The sequence below is a fragment of the Aegilops tauschii genome, chromosome 5 (assembly GCF_002575655.3).
Source record: "Aegilops tauschii subsp. strangulata cultivar AL8/78 chromosome 5, Aet v6.0, whole genome shotgun sequence".
In the NCBI taxonomy this organism is placed as follows: Eukaryota; Viridiplantae; Streptophyta; class Magnoliopsida; order Poales; family Poaceae; genus Aegilops; species Aegilops tauschii.
In genome coordinates, this window is record NC_053039.3 from 131,431,673 (window position 1) to 131,449,753 (window position 18,081).

The 18,081-nt window shown below is 41.7% G+C and overlaps 1 protein-coding gene across 50 annotated transcripts; it reads left to right on the forward strand.

Annotated features, from left to right (window-relative positions):
* The first annotated feature begins 2,353 nt into the window (after positions 1-2,353).
* On the forward strand, positions 2,354-15,297 carry LOC109746229 (uncharacterized). 50 transcript variants are annotated; one of them, XM_073499980.1, is made up of 21 exons: positions 2,384-2,799; positions 2,871-3,008; positions 3,094-3,351; positions 3,625-3,712; positions 3,809-3,854; positions 4,013-4,038; positions 4,154-4,252; positions 4,340-4,557; positions 4,641-4,777; positions 4,906-5,005; positions 5,228-5,358; positions 7,814-8,084; positions 8,256-8,313; positions 8,598-9,014; positions 10,047-10,224; positions 10,333-10,635; positions 10,718-10,758; positions 10,967-11,029; positions 12,010-12,089; positions 12,193-12,279; positions 13,466-13,906. In XM_073499980.1, exons 9-14 carry the CDS (start codon positions 4,739-4,741, stop codon positions 8,944-8,946), a joined length of 948 nt encoding a protein of 315 aa, XP_073356081.1. In that variant the 5' UTR covers positions 2,384-2,799; positions 2,871-3,008; positions 3,094-3,351; positions 3,625-3,712; positions 3,809-3,854; positions 4,013-4,038; positions 4,154-4,252; positions 4,340-4,557; positions 4,641-4,738; the 3' UTR covers positions 8,947-9,014; positions 10,047-10,224; positions 10,333-10,635; positions 10,718-10,758; positions 10,967-11,029; positions 12,010-12,089; positions 12,193-12,279; positions 13,466-13,906. The 50 variants fall into 50 exon arrangements, 45 of the variants coding, with proteins under 45 accessions (XP_073356082.1, XP_073356098.1, XP_073356111.1 ...); XM_073499979.1 differs by having other exon boundaries at positions 2,356-3,008; positions 4,340-4,493; XM_073499982.1 differs by having other exon boundaries at positions 2,356-3,008; positions 4,343-4,557.
* Positions 15,298-18,081: the final 2,784 nt, after the last annotated feature.

Here is an 18,081-nt window from a genome sequence, read left to right on the forward strand (position 1 = left end):
TTTGAAAATGCCGATTGACAAAGCTTTATGAAGGACCGGACTGAAAAATTGTCTTGTTTTAACAATCAGAAGAGATGCATACACATAATTATTCTTTATATATTTCTTGTGCATGATAATACAAAAGGTGTGTTTCTATATATATATTTGTTTTTGCAGAGTGTCAGAGAGATGAAGATGGATTACGATATTCAAAAAGAATTCATCGACAAAGGTGTTCAGGCTATGTTGTTGAAATGGGCCAAAAATTCACTAAGTTTTATACAACAAAAGGCTCGTGGCAACGCATGGTCATATCACACACACTGATGAATTATTGGCATAGGATAATCTCTAGCTAGCGAGCACCTAGCCTGTTTGCTCCATAAAGCACGTCTGCACATATATTTTGTACTGTAAGCAATTCCTTTATTCGCCTTCAAAATCTAAATAGTATGGAAATCAGGAAAATTATATAGCTATTTGGGTGTATCTCTACTCCTAATGTCAGGGTTATTTTATCGACTACTGGGTTGTTGATCTACATTACGGTTTAATTCTTACACGAATTAATGTTGACTCGATTCCCTGTAGTAGGTTGAGAGGCTTCTCCTCTCATGATTTACTCTCATTAGTTTGCTTGGCTCCATGCCCCTCATGATTTCTTTGAATTTTTCTGTAGGAGCTCAATCAAAAATAACCTAAGAAAAATATGTCGTTCTTCTCTATAATGGTTGCGTGTGGAATTTGAGGAGAATCTGTGCACCAGCATCCGGCTCCTTGATGTTGCTTTGATCATATTGTGTAAATGTATTTCTAATAAAGCAATCACCCGATGGTGTACATGTTAGAAATAACAAGATGTAATCATCAAGTGTGAGAGATGGCAACATCATGATGGGATGGTATGTACTGTTGTGCTCATCAATAGGTTAGTCTTTCATTCTCTTGCAGCCAGTATGTTTTTTGTTATGCAAACAATTAGGAAATATCTAATTTCTATGTACGTCCAAATATATATAAGTGGTTGTTGTTAACACTGAATTTGGATTTGTTAACGGTCGCTGCATTTGGTCTATCCCGAGCCTCTGGCTGTGGATCATGTTCTTTTGATATCCGCTTGCCACGATATGTTATCTCTGGTTGTGGTTGTGGTTGGACTTCTGGTATGTGTTACCTTTAAATTTGCAGCAAATAGCATTTCATTAGAGATGGCTTTGCAGCAAATTGCAAATTGCGCAAACCAAGCCATCGCCGCCTCGTCGCTCTCGCCAGGAACAACAACAACCGCCGGTCTCTTCTTAACCGGCATCTCCTCCATCCGGATGCCCCGCGGCACGAGCCACTCCGCCACCGCCTGGGACTCGACCTCCGGGAAGTTTAGGTCCGTCTTCCGCCGTCCGGCACGCCACACTGCCACGCCGTAGGCACGCGTGGCCTCATCGGCGGTGGGATACGTGCCGAGCCACCGACGCTGCCCGGCGTCGGAGAACTCCAGTCCGAAGTTCCCGGAGGGCTTCACCATCATGCCGAAGAAACCGGACTTGCCCTTCGGCATCTTCTTCGGCGCCATCGGGAGCGGGGCGTCGGCGTGCGGCGCGGGGCGGAGGCGGACGGAGCGGGGCGGCAGACGGACCGGAGAGGAGGCGGACGGAGCGGGGCCGGGCGGAGGCGGCCGGAGAGAAGGCGGGCGGGGTCGGGGCGGGGCGGAGGCGGCCGGAGCGGAGGCGAGCGCGATGGGGCAGCACGGCGGCAGGCGGTGGCCTAGGCAGGGGTCTGGATCTACGGCGGGGCGAGCCCTTAAAAAGTTAACATGTAACTCTTGCAAACTATTTCAAGAGCCCGTGGCAACGCACGGGCACTCTACTAGTCTCTACTCATAATGTCTGAGTTGGTGAATAGCATACATGGTTTATTTTTGTCGGGTTTATTTTCGTCCGGTTTATTTTCGTCTCACCTCACACCACCCTCCCACGTTAATGTTTTCTTATTCGCACTTAAAACCGAATCGCGTCTGATACTCCTTCCATTTATTCGTGCTTGCTTTGGCAGGTGTCGATTCAATTCAATCATGTAAATATTTGATAATTAAGAATTCATAAATAATATCGTATACATGAGATCACCTTCCAAATAGATCACATCCTCCTCCGATTCATTTGTACCACCGATCCCCTTCAATACTTAGCTTCGCTAGGAAAAAACACAACCATCGAAGTCACGCCCTGACGTATCATAATGAGAAAATTTCTTATATTGTTTCCCTGTCTCTACTCCTAATCGGCAGTCTGTACATCGTCGTTCGTTTGTTCGTACCCCCGGTAGATCGGCTCTTCCACCGATTTTTCTCCCTTCCCACCGGTTTTTTCTTCTCCCACCTTTTCTTGTTTTTATTTTTTTTCTTATCATCATTAGTCGGGTGCCTCTCTCACCTCTCCCCCGCACGAGCGAACAGACCCAGCCGCCGCCGACGGCTCCGCCCTCTCCCTCGATCTCCGTCGTGCGTTGTTGCTACACCCCTGACGCTGGATCCGTGGAGGAGAGGGAGGAAACGCCGTTGTCTCCTGCCGTTGCCGCCGCCCGACGGAACGCCTCCGCTTCGCCCATCTTCCTGGCGGCCACCATCTTCTGGATTGCGCCACTTCCATGCTCCCTCCAACGCTGTCTTCCAGCCCACTACGCCGCCGCCGTCCAACATGATGCCTCCACTCCGTCCTATCTTATAGGCGACTGCCCTAATCACCGGGGCGTCATCCATTTGCCATCAGCCCAATGCTTCAGGGACTCCTCGTACCGAAGGCCTGCAAATACCGAACGACAGTAAGTCTACGGTACGTCTGTGATTGACTCCTCGTACCTGTACGATCCCCGATCGTCTGATCGTTCTCCAGACTAAACGTCGAACTCGAACGGTGATGCGGGCGTCCGATAAGCAGAAGCAGCATTAGGCAGAGACATGCCTGGCTGTGTGCAGCAGCCGGCAAGAGGACACAGGGGCATCGGCATGCGCACCACACAAGCTGGTGAAGGTAGGAGCATCACTGGCTGGCATGTATACTTTATCTCTTATAGTTCAATTATTATTCAGAGTGTGGTTTTGCTTGTGCTTTCCAGATTCTTACAATTCAGAATCGTTATACTGAACTGGTTAATGGGTTCGCTCCAACAGATGAATAAACCTATGAGAAGGTGTGCTAATTTATTTTTTGTGATTTAGTACTATATTGGCATGCTATATTTTGTTTGTGCAGAAAAATTGTATCAATTGGACCACTCGGTTTAAAATCTTGGCTACGCCACTCGCGTCTGGTCCTCTTGACATGCCGGCCTTGATAAGTACACGGATACCACACCGAGGCCAAAGTTCACAAGGTATGCAACAGCTGCACTCGATAATAAAAAGCATAAGATGAATTTTATGTTAGGTACGGACACATCCAACTTTTACCAAGCATAGTCCGTGTTAAGCGAAGTACATTATCTCGCGGCTGTGTGATGTGCAGATATAGGAATTAGACCTTTCTTCACAGGAGCTGTATTCATTATTTATCAAGTAAACCGTATTTTATAGCAGATCAAATAGGCCTTTCCTAGCAATTCTATTCATAAAGATGTTTGATGTCTTGCTTGATACTCGTGTTGCAGTTTGTGAGGAACTACGAAAATTCTTTACTCTTTATACACAATTTTTTTCCACATATCCATTGGCCAAAGAAGTGCCCATGAAGATCAGGTATATTATAGTGTCTGCAGATCTCAGAATACCATACTTTTTAGTGCTCTTTTTATTCTGCTGAATTTTTTTTGGCTCCCGTGTCACCCTTTAAAGGAAGGTTTTCGTGACTATGGACCAGACATGTTAGTTTACCAGAGAGGTAAGCAAATTTTGTATCTGCATGGGCGTAATGCTGCATTGATCATGAGTTCAACAGCTAAAATTGGGAATTTGTTTCGTTTAACATATATACTGACCAAATGGTTTGTCGAAGCTTTCAAAACATATACTTACAGGATATCTTCATCCATGATACAGGTTCTAGAACAGACCCGACAAGTGGGGTAAAAGTGTACAACTAGTTTTGTCAAAGATGCTACTTGCTTCCACTGTTTTGGACATGAAGTAGTTGAACTGGGAATTGGATCGGGTTCATGGAACTTTTTCTCTTGAGTGCAGTACGTCCCAACGGCTTGTCCAGATGACCCAGAAGAATTAAAATGTGTGCTGCAGTACCTGAAACCTATGGGCGGCTCCCCATTTATGTCCAAGAGAATGGCAAGTCGATCTACTTTCTGGCCACACTGATCTCCAAATTTTTAATCAATTTTCATCTAAAATTAATCGATTCGGTAAAATTTACAGCAGTTTGGCCATGGTTCTGCACATACCTATGGGGGCTTCCAGTCTATTATGATTGATGTGGCATGCATCTCACTTCAGGCAAGGCATCTGCGAATGACACTGATAGTGTGGAATACATGAATGCCTACATAGGGAGCACACTGGATGCATTAAGGTCAGTCGTTCAACAAATCCCACCAAGAATTTTCGTGAAACCTTCAGATATTAATCCCTCTTTGGTAAGTTACTTACATGCCATGCGAGACTCAGTGAACCGCTGACTACAAGTGTTTATGTTTGCTCAAATTGATGTGTCAAACAGAACGGAACTCTTAATTAGTCGAGGAACAAAGTTGTGGTCTCTCTAATTGTGAAGATGTTATCTGTCAGATTAAGTGAACCTCCCCTACCAAAACTGAGATGCATAGATCTCCACTACAGGGTCTTGATATTCTTGAAGTAAGGCATTCACTGAACTTCTGTTTTTCATCCTTATATCTGCAGTAAAAAATTAGCAGTTCTAGGTAGGGGAGGTTATTTGCATTGGTTCCCTTTCTGTACGGTGTTCTTCCATCCATTTCCGATAGATTGGAGACGAGCAGTTTCCTGCAAGCCTCGAGTATGATGACAAGTACGACCTCGAGATGGTCTGCGCGATACATCTCTGTTTCTCGCACTACCACTCCAGTGAGTCCACTCATGATCCTGTTCCACTCATGATCCAATTTGGAAGTACTGATTACTATCATGCAGTTATACTTTGAAAACTAGAATGAGAAAACAACATGAACTTGCTGCTCCTTTCCCCAATCACACACTTAAATGTTGCAAAGTGTATAGGTTTTCAATAAGCTACTGAACCATCCGTACAGAGACTCCAAATAGTCAGTTTTTTTTTTTTGCGTGTAGCGCTTGGGCACTGGGCTGACAAGGGCGTCGCAGAGGTTTCAGGGGAGGACATGCTCGAGTTTGTCAAGCAAAAGCTTGGCATCAGGGTCGGTGCCGGTACCGGCCGGAGCTCGGTGAAGCGCAGGCCTGAGGTTAGGCTGCGGAAAAGCTACTAAATCAAAGTAGTTATTGAATTGTTTTCTAAAATTTTTTGGTTGTTTTCTTAATGTTGTTTACTACTTTGATTGTTTTCTTAATATTGTTTACTAATATGTCTCCTCTGTGTGTGTGAGAGAAATTTCTCTGATCCAATAAAAAATTATAGGCGGACGTTGTTAAGACAAGCACATTATAAAATATAACATAAATACACGGGTAAGTGTTTGAATTTAAAGTATGTGTGGGTGGTCGGATTAGGAAGGCAGTGGTAGTGGGTGGAGAAGGAGGAAGAAGAGCAGGAATATTAAGCTTACCGATCAATGCATTTCTTCTGGTGAGCTCTTCAGTTCAGTGTTGTGAAGGTGGAGCTTGCCATATCTCGTTGAAAATTTGTAATTTTGGCAAGCATGGAACGACATCCTAAAGCAGTTGTATATCGATTGATTGCAAGGACAAGCTGCCTGAAAATTTTCTTCCTGATTAGCAAGGTAGTTGTCGTAATACTATACAAACAGTTAGTATTTTGCAAGTGCCGCCATACCATCGTTTGCTTTTGAATATTGCACTTTGGTTGCATCTTTGCAATTAAAAGTGACACATGGGTTTCTAGGCTGTCTAAACCTTCTGCTACGGCCTCCCTTACGGATGATGGTATAAACTTGTTTCAAGATGGATGCACTCATACTTTGGAGGACAGGCCACTGCTGCAGTGTCTGATCATGTGTGGGTTATGAATCTTGTTCTTGCTAAAAAACGTTGTTACTTGGGAGTAGTAAATGATAGGGCCTAATTGGTGTTTATCATGACAGGCAAATATGGATAATTAATTTTCTTATCTTATACAAATTACACACAATGTCATTCCTTGCTTGCTCATGTGCATATTATTTCTTCCGTTGAATATGGATTACTAGGGGTAATTGCAACGCTCCTTCTAAATTACAAACTGGATACCATGTCCAACATAAGATCTCGTGTTCATCTTATTTACTAGCTGCTTGCTTGCGGTTACATTGCAAAACTAGAAAATTCAAATTGATAGGTTGACCATCCACCCTTTTTCAAGCTATTTACATATTTTTCACTTGTCAGCAAGTTCGCATATGATGGTGGGAATTTAACATAAGGACACAGAAAAGATGCACTTCGAATGTGAAAGAAACTAAGCATACAGATAACAAATTAGCAGTTGTCTATCAGTAAGCAAGAAATGGAAGCATCCTTCTAAATAACATAAGGAATGTGCATCCTTCTAAATAACATAAGGAATGTGCGAGTTGAATGTTGTGGCGTCGAGGGGAGGCGGCCGTGAGAAGTCATGGTTGGGAGAGGTAGCGGCGATGACACCGTGATGAGGAGAGTGGTCCAGCAGAATCTAAACTCCTAAGGGAGCAGTTGGTAGTCTCGCTTCCAGGTTTTTTTTAGTCCCACCTCCCACGGTTAATTTTGGTACCTCCTCCCACCTCCCGCTACCCAGCGATCCCCCCCTCCTCCCTCGAGACCGACAAAAAAAACAGCATGCTACCACGAGGCCCATTGTGAAACACTACGGTTCAGCGACAGAAAATCGTCCTAAAAAAATCTACGATGGTTAACCTACGAAAATTAACCAGACCCTCGCACGCACGAGCGATTCCCTCCGTCCACGCCGCTTACGATCCAGGAAGGCAGTAGGGGCGTGCGAGGGGAATACGCCCCAGCCGCCATAGTGGAGCCCTATACCGCCGCCGAGATCCGACAGGAGCCGCCGCCGCCGAGGTTCAAGAGGAACCGGCCACCACGACCTCCCTCCCTAGCCGACCGCCACCCACCTCCCCGGGCAGCCATGTACAGAGGGGCGGCGACCACGTGCCTGGCATAGGTGGGTCTCGGCCTCCCTCCTCCCTTCGTCCAAGGCTAGGAACTTCCCTCCCCTACCCGATCTCCTCCCTTCATCCAAGGCCACGATCTCCCCTCCCCTACCCGATCTCCTCCCTTCATCCAAGGTCATGATCTCCCCTCCCCTACCCGATCTGACGGAGAGAGGGCCAGGCCTTGCCACTCCGGTGTTCGATGTGGCCAGATCTGGCCGGGGGACTCGCCGCAGAGCCTCCATGTCGGCGGAACAGCAGCAGCCCGACAGAAGGTGGGTGCCCAATCTCGCATTTTGTGGTGATTTTTCTATAGTTAGATTAGCACAGGGAGGGAGCAGTGCAGTGCGGATTAGAAGAACGGACATCAAACTCTCTGTTAGATTAGTTCATATTATACTGCCACTATCATAGTTCATATCATAATGTTGATGCCTCTTTAGATCCAGTGCTTAAATAAGATTAGGAGGAAGGGCATCACACTCTCCGAGAGCAAACAAGATACCACATACCCATCCTGTACTATCACTATGTTGTATTAACAAATCCGTGTTATGTTGTATTAACAAATCTGTCTTTCTTTTTTCATATTATGTAGGATTCAGATTTATGGCAGGGACACAATCAAATTTATACCATACGTTGTGATGATACAAGGAAAGTAAACATAGATGCATATTTTGTTCAACGTTACGATACAAGGGAGAGTTGGCCTACGTCGCCAACTGATCTGCGGCAGCGTGGAAGGAGAGTTCAAAAGCAGCAGGAGCGGCTGTTCTACTGCTGGTCGGAGGGAGAGCTTGGCAAGGGAGACAGAGGGAGCTCTACAACCACGATCTTGGCATACAACCCGATGGCATCATGTCCACGTAAGCTTCTTCCATGTTCCAATTATTGCACTTGTTGGTCTTTTGCTGTCATAGCTTACGAAATCTTAGATGTTGCTGACAAAAGACCGAGATACAATATTTTGATTGCAGACTATATATTTTTCGGTAATATGTAAAGCCTAAGTGAGAGACACAATGTCTTGATTGTAGTCTTGCAGACTCCATATTTTTCAGCAAGTACGTTCGCAAAAAAAATTGATCTCAGCAGGTTGGTGTTCATGTACACGTTGCCATTTGAGAATATACTGTGTATTACTCAAATCTCAAAACAAATGGCCCATTCTGACCAGACCATAACTATTCCAAAAGCATTGATAGGCTTTTTTAAACATCAAGATATCTGAATATTTATCTTAGCAGTGTCCAAAAACCAAATGGTTATGTTTGTTCAGATTTTCCTCATTTTTATGTTCTTTGAATTATAGTGCTTGAGGTTAATAATAAATGATTGTTGGTAACTTAACTAGCTCTTGAGAATAATGTGTGATATAGGTTGCTCCTATATGTGTCATTGACTATGTTGCTTGTGGAGAGTAATAAGGATTTATCTAGCTCATGTACATCTGAGCCTGAGACGGAGAGGACGACTGTCGTGGCTCCATTGATGATAGTGGTTGCGACGCAGAGCCGTACGAATGGACAACAAGCAAGCCAAGCACTCCCTGGGAATCGCCGTGATTCTGAAACGGGTGGCGGGTCCCTGCCTCTACCGCCCATGAAGCTGACAACGATCACGTGGTCGTCGTGCGACGGCTGCGGAGGGGGGAGGGGGGCAGGCAGGGGGAGACTTATAGGCGAGAACCTGCACGGAGGAGGAAGGAGACGCCTCAGGTGGAGATGATGACGACGACCGTGCCCCATCACTAGCGGCGGTCACGACGTGCAGCTGCAGGACTAGAGATCATACAGGTCGGGCCGTTTCTGGTAGTTGTTTGCTTTGGTGGTGCTCTTGGGTTTACGATTTCAATAAAATCCTGTTGCGAAGTGGAAGGTTAATGTTATTTCTCTGATATCATATTGTATCTTCTTGGTTCAAGTATTGAGAAAGTAACACTGCCGCATATGTATTTACTTAGTTTGCCAAGCTGGTGAAAATATATGTAATTCAGACATGATAGACAGTCAAATTTACAAGTAACTTTTATAGTCATAGGCTCATAGCTAGCTTACTCTGGTTTACTTGGTCCATGTAGAGTTGGAATCTCAGAGCTACACATTCAACCGGCTTGCTTTGAAAATCGAGTAAAACTAAAGGAATAGAGGTTTCAAATGCAACAAGAGTTTAATAGTGCTACAGATATGTGGAGCGGGCAAGAATAGTTGGTCAGCCTTTAGTAACTACTATTGATGTTACTCCAGATGCAAGTTTCTTGCATGAAGCTGACTGTTGTTTATTATTTTTCTTCATGCCATATTTCTTTGAGATCTCCAAATTATCCCAGACTTGCTTCATACTTTGGTGCCATCTGCATTACTGCATATACTATTCACTATTCAGACTGGCTCTGTAAGTGTTTTCCTTTCTGATATCCATTGTATTGTCACTGTGTATGATCTTCAGAACTAATGAACTAATGATATCTCTGTAATATATGTACGTCTGTATAGATATTTTTCTTTCAGAGCTAATGCTATCTTGTGAATTTCGCACCTGTGTTAGCTAATCCCTTGGTTGAGTTGTCTTTCCAACCAAAAATTGTACTGGAGGGCTCTACAACACTTGATTCTGTTTTAGTTGCAACCAAGTATCTACTTTATTTAAGTTTGTCGATAAAGCTGATTTTCCTGATCCTGTAATCCTTGTTCTGTCAAGCCAAACATCTCATTTTATTTAAGTTTGCATGACTGTATTTTTTATTTGTCTTTTTCTAAAGTTTTATGAACACTTTTGTTTTTCTGCCGAGCACTAACAAAGAGCAAATTGTGATCTTATTTTAACAGGGAGCAAACTGCGTAGCAAGATCAATAATGAATGGTTCAAGTCATGTATTACAAGTTACAATGAGCAGGAGGTAGTCAAGTCAGTTGATGATAAGGATATTATTCGAACATTTACTGCAATGACGTCTCGGAAAGGGCATTTGCCTTGTGATTGTCTTTAGTGCGCTATTGGTATTCGGTATGTTCCATGTGACCATCTCTATTCTTCCAAGCTTTCGATTTTTAAAATATTCACATCTCACAACTAGATTTATTTTAATTACAAATCTATTTTTTTGTCTTGTAGTGCCTTCTATGATTTTGGCAACATGGCGAGCTTGCAGCAGGGGTCAGAGAAGGGCGCGTTGTGACGGACCTCCGCTCCTCTGCGGATGCCTAAGCAGCGATGAGACGCTTCACGGAATCGAGTCTATGAGTCTCTCTGCATGCGCTGCGGCGAGAGTATAAGTGCCTTGATCTGTGGCACAGCTCCTAACCCCATTCCCTTTGGTTTCGGCTTGACTCGTTGTGAATTCTGATGCGTACTTTCTTTTGGTCAGGGCACCATGAGGTTGCTGCTGACTACGATTCCCAACTTCCAGGAGATAAGGTTCATCGCACTCTGTTCTCGTTGCGAAAGCTTATTGTTTTGATTTTAAAACGGTGGTAGATATGCGTTTGTAAATTTGCAGGTCGTTGTGATGGCTTTTGAATGCCCGCAATGTAATGAAAGGTAATGCAATACTCGTCGGGGTACTTTTGCACATGCAAGCGCAGTATCTTAAGTTTTGTGTGCTTGTGAACTAGGAACTACGAGGTCCAGTTTGCTGGACAGTTCCGGCCTAATAACCAAAGATGATGTGTGGCTAGAAATGACATGATGTCTCGTTTAGCATGGCTGTTGTTCTGAACTGTAACCTACACCAGAGCGTTGTGTGCAGATAATTGACGGGAAGGAGCTCCTGATGGGAAGGACATACACTGACAATCATCATGTGAAGAAGGTATACACTATGCAGCAATTCATTCACTCAGTCAAAGCTCCTCGCACAATCATGTACACATGGTTTGATATATCAATAAAGATATTATCTGCCATTTATTGCTTTATGTGCCGCGACCTACTCCAAGAATGGGCATATATTCATGATGTCGATCCCACATATATGTTCCAACGGTTAGTTCTGAACTTCTGATTAACGAATGAAATATTCAGAATATGTTTACCACCTGCCGGACCGCTGATTGATCAAAACAAAGAAAAACAATAACATAAGAAGGATTAGTGGCTAGAAACCCACTGGTCTTTCCCAAGATTCGTGGAGCGTTAATTTGGTTAGCTATGTAGTCCATTTGATTGCCAAGGAAGAATGTGTGCTTGCTCTAATTTGTTTGAATGTATACACATTTTAGTATACCAAGTAGGGGACCTGGCTGACGGGGACATGACGTCAACACCCTGCTTGCTCTAACATTTTTGGCGACGAGTTCACGAACAATCTGTATGCTTATTACTCAGCTGCCACGGAATTTATTCCAAATTGAAATGACATATCCGGAGTATTTTGATACCTTGTTTAACATAAATCGTATTTTGCCTGCACCATTAAGGTGAACTTAACCAAGGCTACAATGTAAAGAAGCACAATGTGCCAGTTACCAGTAGGTTTGTTTGAGAATATTGTTCAGCTGATGTAAACAAAAATGAAAGGTTATAGATATGGCTTCTTACATGATGGTTGGGTGGTCTACAAGTTAGGCTCGTAAGGATGGTGAGTAGCAAGGCATATCTGAACATGGACATGTTCTTCACCCTCGACGACGGCAACACCGTGAATCGCATACTTTTTAATCAAGTTCCTGATGTATATTAGGGATACAATATTCGACTTTTGTATTGTGGGTGCCATTGCTGTATGTTGACATGGCTGCGAGATTTATCAAATGGTCCAAGTTTAATCTTTACTAGAAGTAAAAAATGTAGGCTGTTACTACAGTTGAAGCGCCAAGCAAGATTCCGTAATGGGAAATCTGCAAGTTCTAAACCATCTCTGATTTGAGTAGGTAACTATTTGAAAGATAATAGGGGGAGAATCCAGTAGTTGTTTTAGTCTGGAACGCTAGCTAATCATTATACTTTAATATACTTTTTTGGTTCCTATCACAGGTCAAGCAATTGAATGATTGGAAATATGTAACTACATTACCATCTCGGACTAATCAACCATTTGAAAGACATTATGTGCTCGGGGAGGTATATTACTCTGAAACACTTGAGTTCTTAGCTCTGGCTAAGCTTAATACTATGTTACTTTACTACTGGCATTGGGCTACTAATGTGAAGTAATTGAATGCATGTAATACTTGTCTACATTGGGTAATACTTGTCTTCTATTGTATATATTCTTTATTTATCACCCTTTTCCCTGTAATGTTGTAATGCTTTAGTAATCTTATTTGTACTGGAAACTGAAGGCTGTACAGCTGCTTTAAGTGAAAAAATCTACTTACATTTCAATATTTCTGGAAGACCGAAATGTAGTGTGAATTCAGCACACAGCGGGTGCAGGAGTGACTGTGTGGTCATGTTTTTGCATTGTAACCTGAAACTCATGCCCAAACTAATATTTGCCGGTCGTTTAATGACAAGCCTGTGAGTCCCAATGCGGGTTTTTTAAACTCTCAGGAGTATTGAGGTATAGCCAATATTTGTGTTCGCAGCAAGGAACGGGAAAACCCTTGTCAGCGGTTGATTGCCAAATCCCCCGAGTTATGCCGTCGAGTAAGCAGATAGAAAATTAACCAGGACCATTTGACCTAAAGTTAGGGAGATTGTGCCTTGAGCGCATACAACCAACAAATAACTTGAGTACGTATAGCCAAAGCAATAAGATAGTTTGGACACAGTCTGAAGATTGTGCTTGACAAGCAAAACATGTGTACATCATAGGGCCTGCTCTTTAAGCTGGGTCAACTAATGTGTGCCTTATTTCTTACTGGCCCTGCTAGATGCATCCCCGACGGTCCATTTCGCCTATTTCACATGAACATAAGCCATTAAGGACGACCTTGTCTTTGCTCGCGTCGCCGTGCAGCGAACGGCACGTGGTTGAACACACTATAATTTATGTTGCAGTTGTAGCAGCTGCTACTGGAGCCATGAATTCAAGAGAGGTTGGTGAGGATGTTTGGGTTCTCATTGTCCTTGTCCACACTGCCGATGTGGGGGTGGCACAATAGATTGGTTACTTTCCCATGTTATTTCCCTTTCCTGGATGTTTACTTTTCGTTACCACCTGGCTCATCTACCTTTCCTGATCAAAAGGCTCTTATCTCACTCAATTTGTTTGTTGTAATAACAAATCTACCATCTTCATTTATACTTTTGTTGTTTCTTAGTTTGAGTTGTGTTGTTTAACTATGGATTATTTTGGGTGCAGCAAAAACTTTTGGGCAGACACCTTGGTGGTTTTTTCGTACTATTAAGGAGGCACCATTGCAACCTGAACAAGGTTTGTGAGCACCTAGCTTAATCCTTCTGTATGGATCCTACAAGCAGAAGTCATCCACATCACGTTTTAATATTCTGGAGTATTATTTCATCCCTAGCTCCACTTGCTGCTCAAAACCTGTGCATACCATAGTTTGACAACCAGCAGACCCCTAGAATCTGTTGCATGGAGTGAGCTACCTTTTTTTTGCGGGATCATGGAGTGAGCTACCAAATAGACATGTAACAAAAACAATATTTTCTTTCATCTTGATATAAATATAATTGTGCTATTGGGTCTTTAGTGGAATAGATGTGCAAAGCAACAATTATATACCTTGTCAACGGAAGTACCTTGTTCAATATAGAATACTCTAAATTTTGAACCGTATATGATCAATCACGCTTTTCGCTGCATTTTCCGTTACGAGATCAACTATTTAAGTGATGACTCATTGAACTCAAATATGTGGTCGTGCGAGTGCCGATGGTGGTGAACATTAGTCAGATTGGGGCAGAAAATGCCGAGCACAAGCATGCGGCTTGCCCTTGATTGAGTTGTCAACACTTATGATTGGAGTGGTGTCTTCTGGTTGAATAATGCCAACATCGCATAGTGGGTTGTCTCAATTTCATGTGACCTGAAGTTGTGAAGTCTCTGATTATATGTTGATCTGATGAGGTAATAATTATAAAATATTTTCTTCTCTTTGCTGCGATATAGTTATTCTTACTGTATAAAATATGTTGAAAAGAGAAGAGTGCGTCCTAGGGTGTGTTTTTTGGGTTGGGACTGCGCGTTGAAGATAATATGGTGGGTAGACCGGACAACCATATTTCTCCCCCACATATTGGAGCATGTTGGGCGCTGGTTTGATGTTCGAACACGGCTGAACGTATGAGGAAGAAATGGGTTTCGACCTTGAAGAGTGGAGACGGCCTTAATCATTTGGTTGATTCATTAGTATACATTGTAGCCCGTAGCAACGCACGGGCGTTCTCCTAGTGATATGTGAATATGAGTGTTGTGCAAGCGGTGAGATAGTGAGAGCATGAATTGCTACTTTTAAGATAAGAAGAAAATGAGCCCTATTTGGTTTCTTAGGGAAAAGCAACTATTTGCTATGAGTGAAATGTCACATAATTTTTTATATAGTGAACAATATCACATACCCTAACAAGTCATTTATGAGAATAATTGCCAACAAGTGAATTATAGGTGAGACTACAGTTTATTAAAATTGGGGTATGACTCACTCTACTAAAAAGCAGGATGCCACTCATTCTGACTAAAAATGATCACATGCTCGCATCCGGTAGCTCACATCTGGTTTATTTTTGCAGGGTTTATTTTTGCAGGGTATGAGAGAGATGAAGATGGATTGTGTCAACATTAAAAAAGAATCCATTGACGAGGGTGTTAAGACGATGTTGGTAGAAGAGGCCAAAATTCACCGAGGTTTATACAATAATAACAGTACGAGTATATATACAATCATAACAAAAACTAAAAGGCCTGTGGCAACGCATGAGCATTTTACTAGTATCTACTGTATTCCAACTTTGCTATGTCTCAAACCCTTCAAAAGAGTCCATAGATCCATCAAAATAAGCACACAACGCAAAGGAAACAGAATATGTAAAAAACAGAACAGTTTGTAGCAATCTGAAAACTTTCGATATTTCTGTAACTTAATTTTTTTTTAAATTTCGAAAAATTAGGACAACGTGGGCAATTTGTATATCAATCGTGTGTAAAAAATTCAGAATTTTTGTCGCTTCTGTGGCTTTCATCATAGCATCAACAATATGTTTAGTAAAAGCTTTATTTTGTTCATAAGCATGAGGTGAATTTATCATGGATTGCAACAAAGAAATACAATCAATCAAAGAGCAATTATCATAATTAAAGTCTTTGTAATCCAAAAGAGTGGGCACATCACTAGTTAAAATTTTGACCTCTTCAAACCCACTTTTATCAATTTTCTCAACAAGATTTTCACTCCGAATTATCAGAACGCCTTCTAACTAAAGTTAACTCTTCTTCAATCCCTTTTCATCAATCTTAATTTTACTAAACAAAGAAGATCAATAGAAGAACCACCAATCATTTTAAGATCTTCAACATTTATATGAAAGCAATCACTAGAAAACGCCATTTCTAATAATTCTCTTCTGGCGCTAAGCATAGCGGTTCTTTTCTTACTTTCATCCATAGAAACATATAAAGCTTTAATTGATTCTTCTACCTTAGGCACAAAAATTTTCATCTTGAGATTTTCTATATCATGGGAAATCCTATCAATGCTTCTAGACATATCATCAATCTTACTCAACTTTTCTTCTATCATAGTATTAATTTTTTTGAGCATTGATAAATTCTTTAATATTATTCTCAAGATCAGAGGTGTTCCTATTATTATTTAGAAGGATTACATAGGATTTACCATAATTGTTAGAGGAATTTCCCGGAAAAGGTCTAGGATTAAAATTACCTCTATAAGAATTGTTATTAAAATTGTTTCGCGAAACAAAATTCACATCTACGGCATCACTATTTTTCTCAATCAAAGTAGACAAAGGCACATCATTAAGATCAGTGGGAGAATTTATATTAGCAACCAACTTCATAAGAGCATCAACTTTTTCACTCAAAGAATTTATTTCTTCTACCGAATTGACTTTTTTACTAGTAGGAGCTCTTTCGGTATGCCATTGTGAATAATTTTCCATAATATTATCAAGCAATTTAGTAGCTTCACCCAAATTAATTTCCTTAAAAGTACCCCCGCGGCAGAATCTAAAAGATTTCTAGAAATAAAATTCAATCCCGCATAAAATTTTGTATGGTCATCCAAAGATTTAAACCATGAGTAGGACAATTTCTTAGCATCAATTTCATTCTTTCCCAAGATTGCACAACATGTTCATGCTCAAGTTGCTTAAAATTCAAGATTTGTGTCCTAAGGGAAATGATTTTCACGTGTGGACAATACATAGTAATAAAAGCATCCTTGCACTTATCCCAAGAAATCGATACTATTGCGAGGCAAAGAAGAAAACCAAATTTTTGCATGATCTCACAAAGAAAACGGAAACAATTTCAACTTCACAATATCATTGTCCACATCTTTTTCCTTTTGCATATCGCATAATTTCACGAATGTGTTAAGATGGGACACGACATCCTTATTAGGAGTACCGGAAAATTGATCTTTCATAACGAGATTCAACAAAGTGGCATAATATCACAAGACTCTGCACTAGTGGCGGGTGGAGCAATCGGAGTGCTAATAAAATCATGTTGTTGGTATTGGAGAAATCACACAATTTTGGTGTTCTCTTGAGTCATTGTGACTACGCAACAAGATTGCACTCAAAAACAGACCTGACGAGAAAAAACGATGAACGAAAAAGAGGGCGAATAAAACGGCAAATTTTTGTTAAGTGGGGGAGAGGAAAACGAGAGGCAAATGGAAAATAATGTAAATTGCAAGGAGGCGAGATTTGTGATTAGGAACCTGATAGATGTTGATGATGTCTCCCTGGCAACGGCGCCGGAAATTCCTTTTGATGCGGCTTGAACTACGTCGGTATTTCCCCAAAGAGGAAGGGATAATGGAGCACAACTACGGTAGGTATTTCCCTCAGTGACGAGACCAAGGTTATCGAGCCAGTAGGAGAACCACGCAACACCACGTAAACGGCTCCTGCACACAAAGAACAAGTACTTGCAACCCGACATAAGAGAGGGGTTGTCAATCCCTCATGGGTAAAAAGATAGGTAAAATTGTAGTAGATTGGATAAATAGATCTCGCGGGAACGCGGGATAAAATAAATAACAATAAATTGCAGCAAGGTATTTTTGTGTTTTTGCATTAATAGATCTGAAAATAAAAGCAAATAAAATTAGATCACGAAGGCAAATATAATAAAGAAGAGACCCAGGGGCCTTAGATTTCACTAGTGGTTTCTCTCGAGAAAAATATTATACGGCGAGTAAACAAATTACTGTTGGGAAATTGGTAGAACTTCAAATAATCATGATGATATCCAGGCAATGATCATTATATAGGCATCACGTCCAAGATTAGTAGACCGACTCTTGTCTGCATCTACTACTATTACTATTACTCCACATGTCGACCGCTATCCAGTATGTATCTAGTGTATTAAATTCATGGAGAAACGGAGTAATGCAATAAAAATGATGACATGATGTAGACAAGATCTATTTATGTAGAAATAGACCCAATCTTGTTATCCTTAATAGCAACGATACATACGTGTCGGTTCCCCTTCTGTGACTGGGATCAAGCACCGTAAGACCGAACCCATCACAAAACACCTCTTCCCATGGCAAGAAAAATTGATCTAGTTGGCCTAACTAAACCAAAGATTCGAAGAAGAAATACGAGGCTATAAGTAATCATGCATATAAGAGATCAAAAGGCTCAAATAACTTTCATGGATAAAAACATAGATCTGATCATAAACTCAAAGTTCATGGGATCCCAACACACACACCGCAAAAATGAGTTACATCAAATAGATCTCCAAGAGAC

What these genes read in the sequence shown, in the direction of transcription:
- LOC109746229 (XM_073499981.1), top strand. Translation starts at nt 4,739, where the DNA reads ATGCATAGATCTCCACTACAGGGTCTTGATATTCTTGAA. An exon ending in CGGTGAAGCGCAGGCCTGAG is followed by an intron (nt 5,359 to 7,813) that starts GTTAGGCTGCGG and finishes CATATTATGTAG; the next exon opens with GATTCAGATTTATGGCAGGG. An exon ending in AAAAAAATTGATCTCAGCAG is followed by an intron (nt 8,314 to 8,597) that starts GTTGGTGTTCAT and finishes TGTGTGATATAG; the next exon opens with GTTGCTCCTATATGTGTCAT.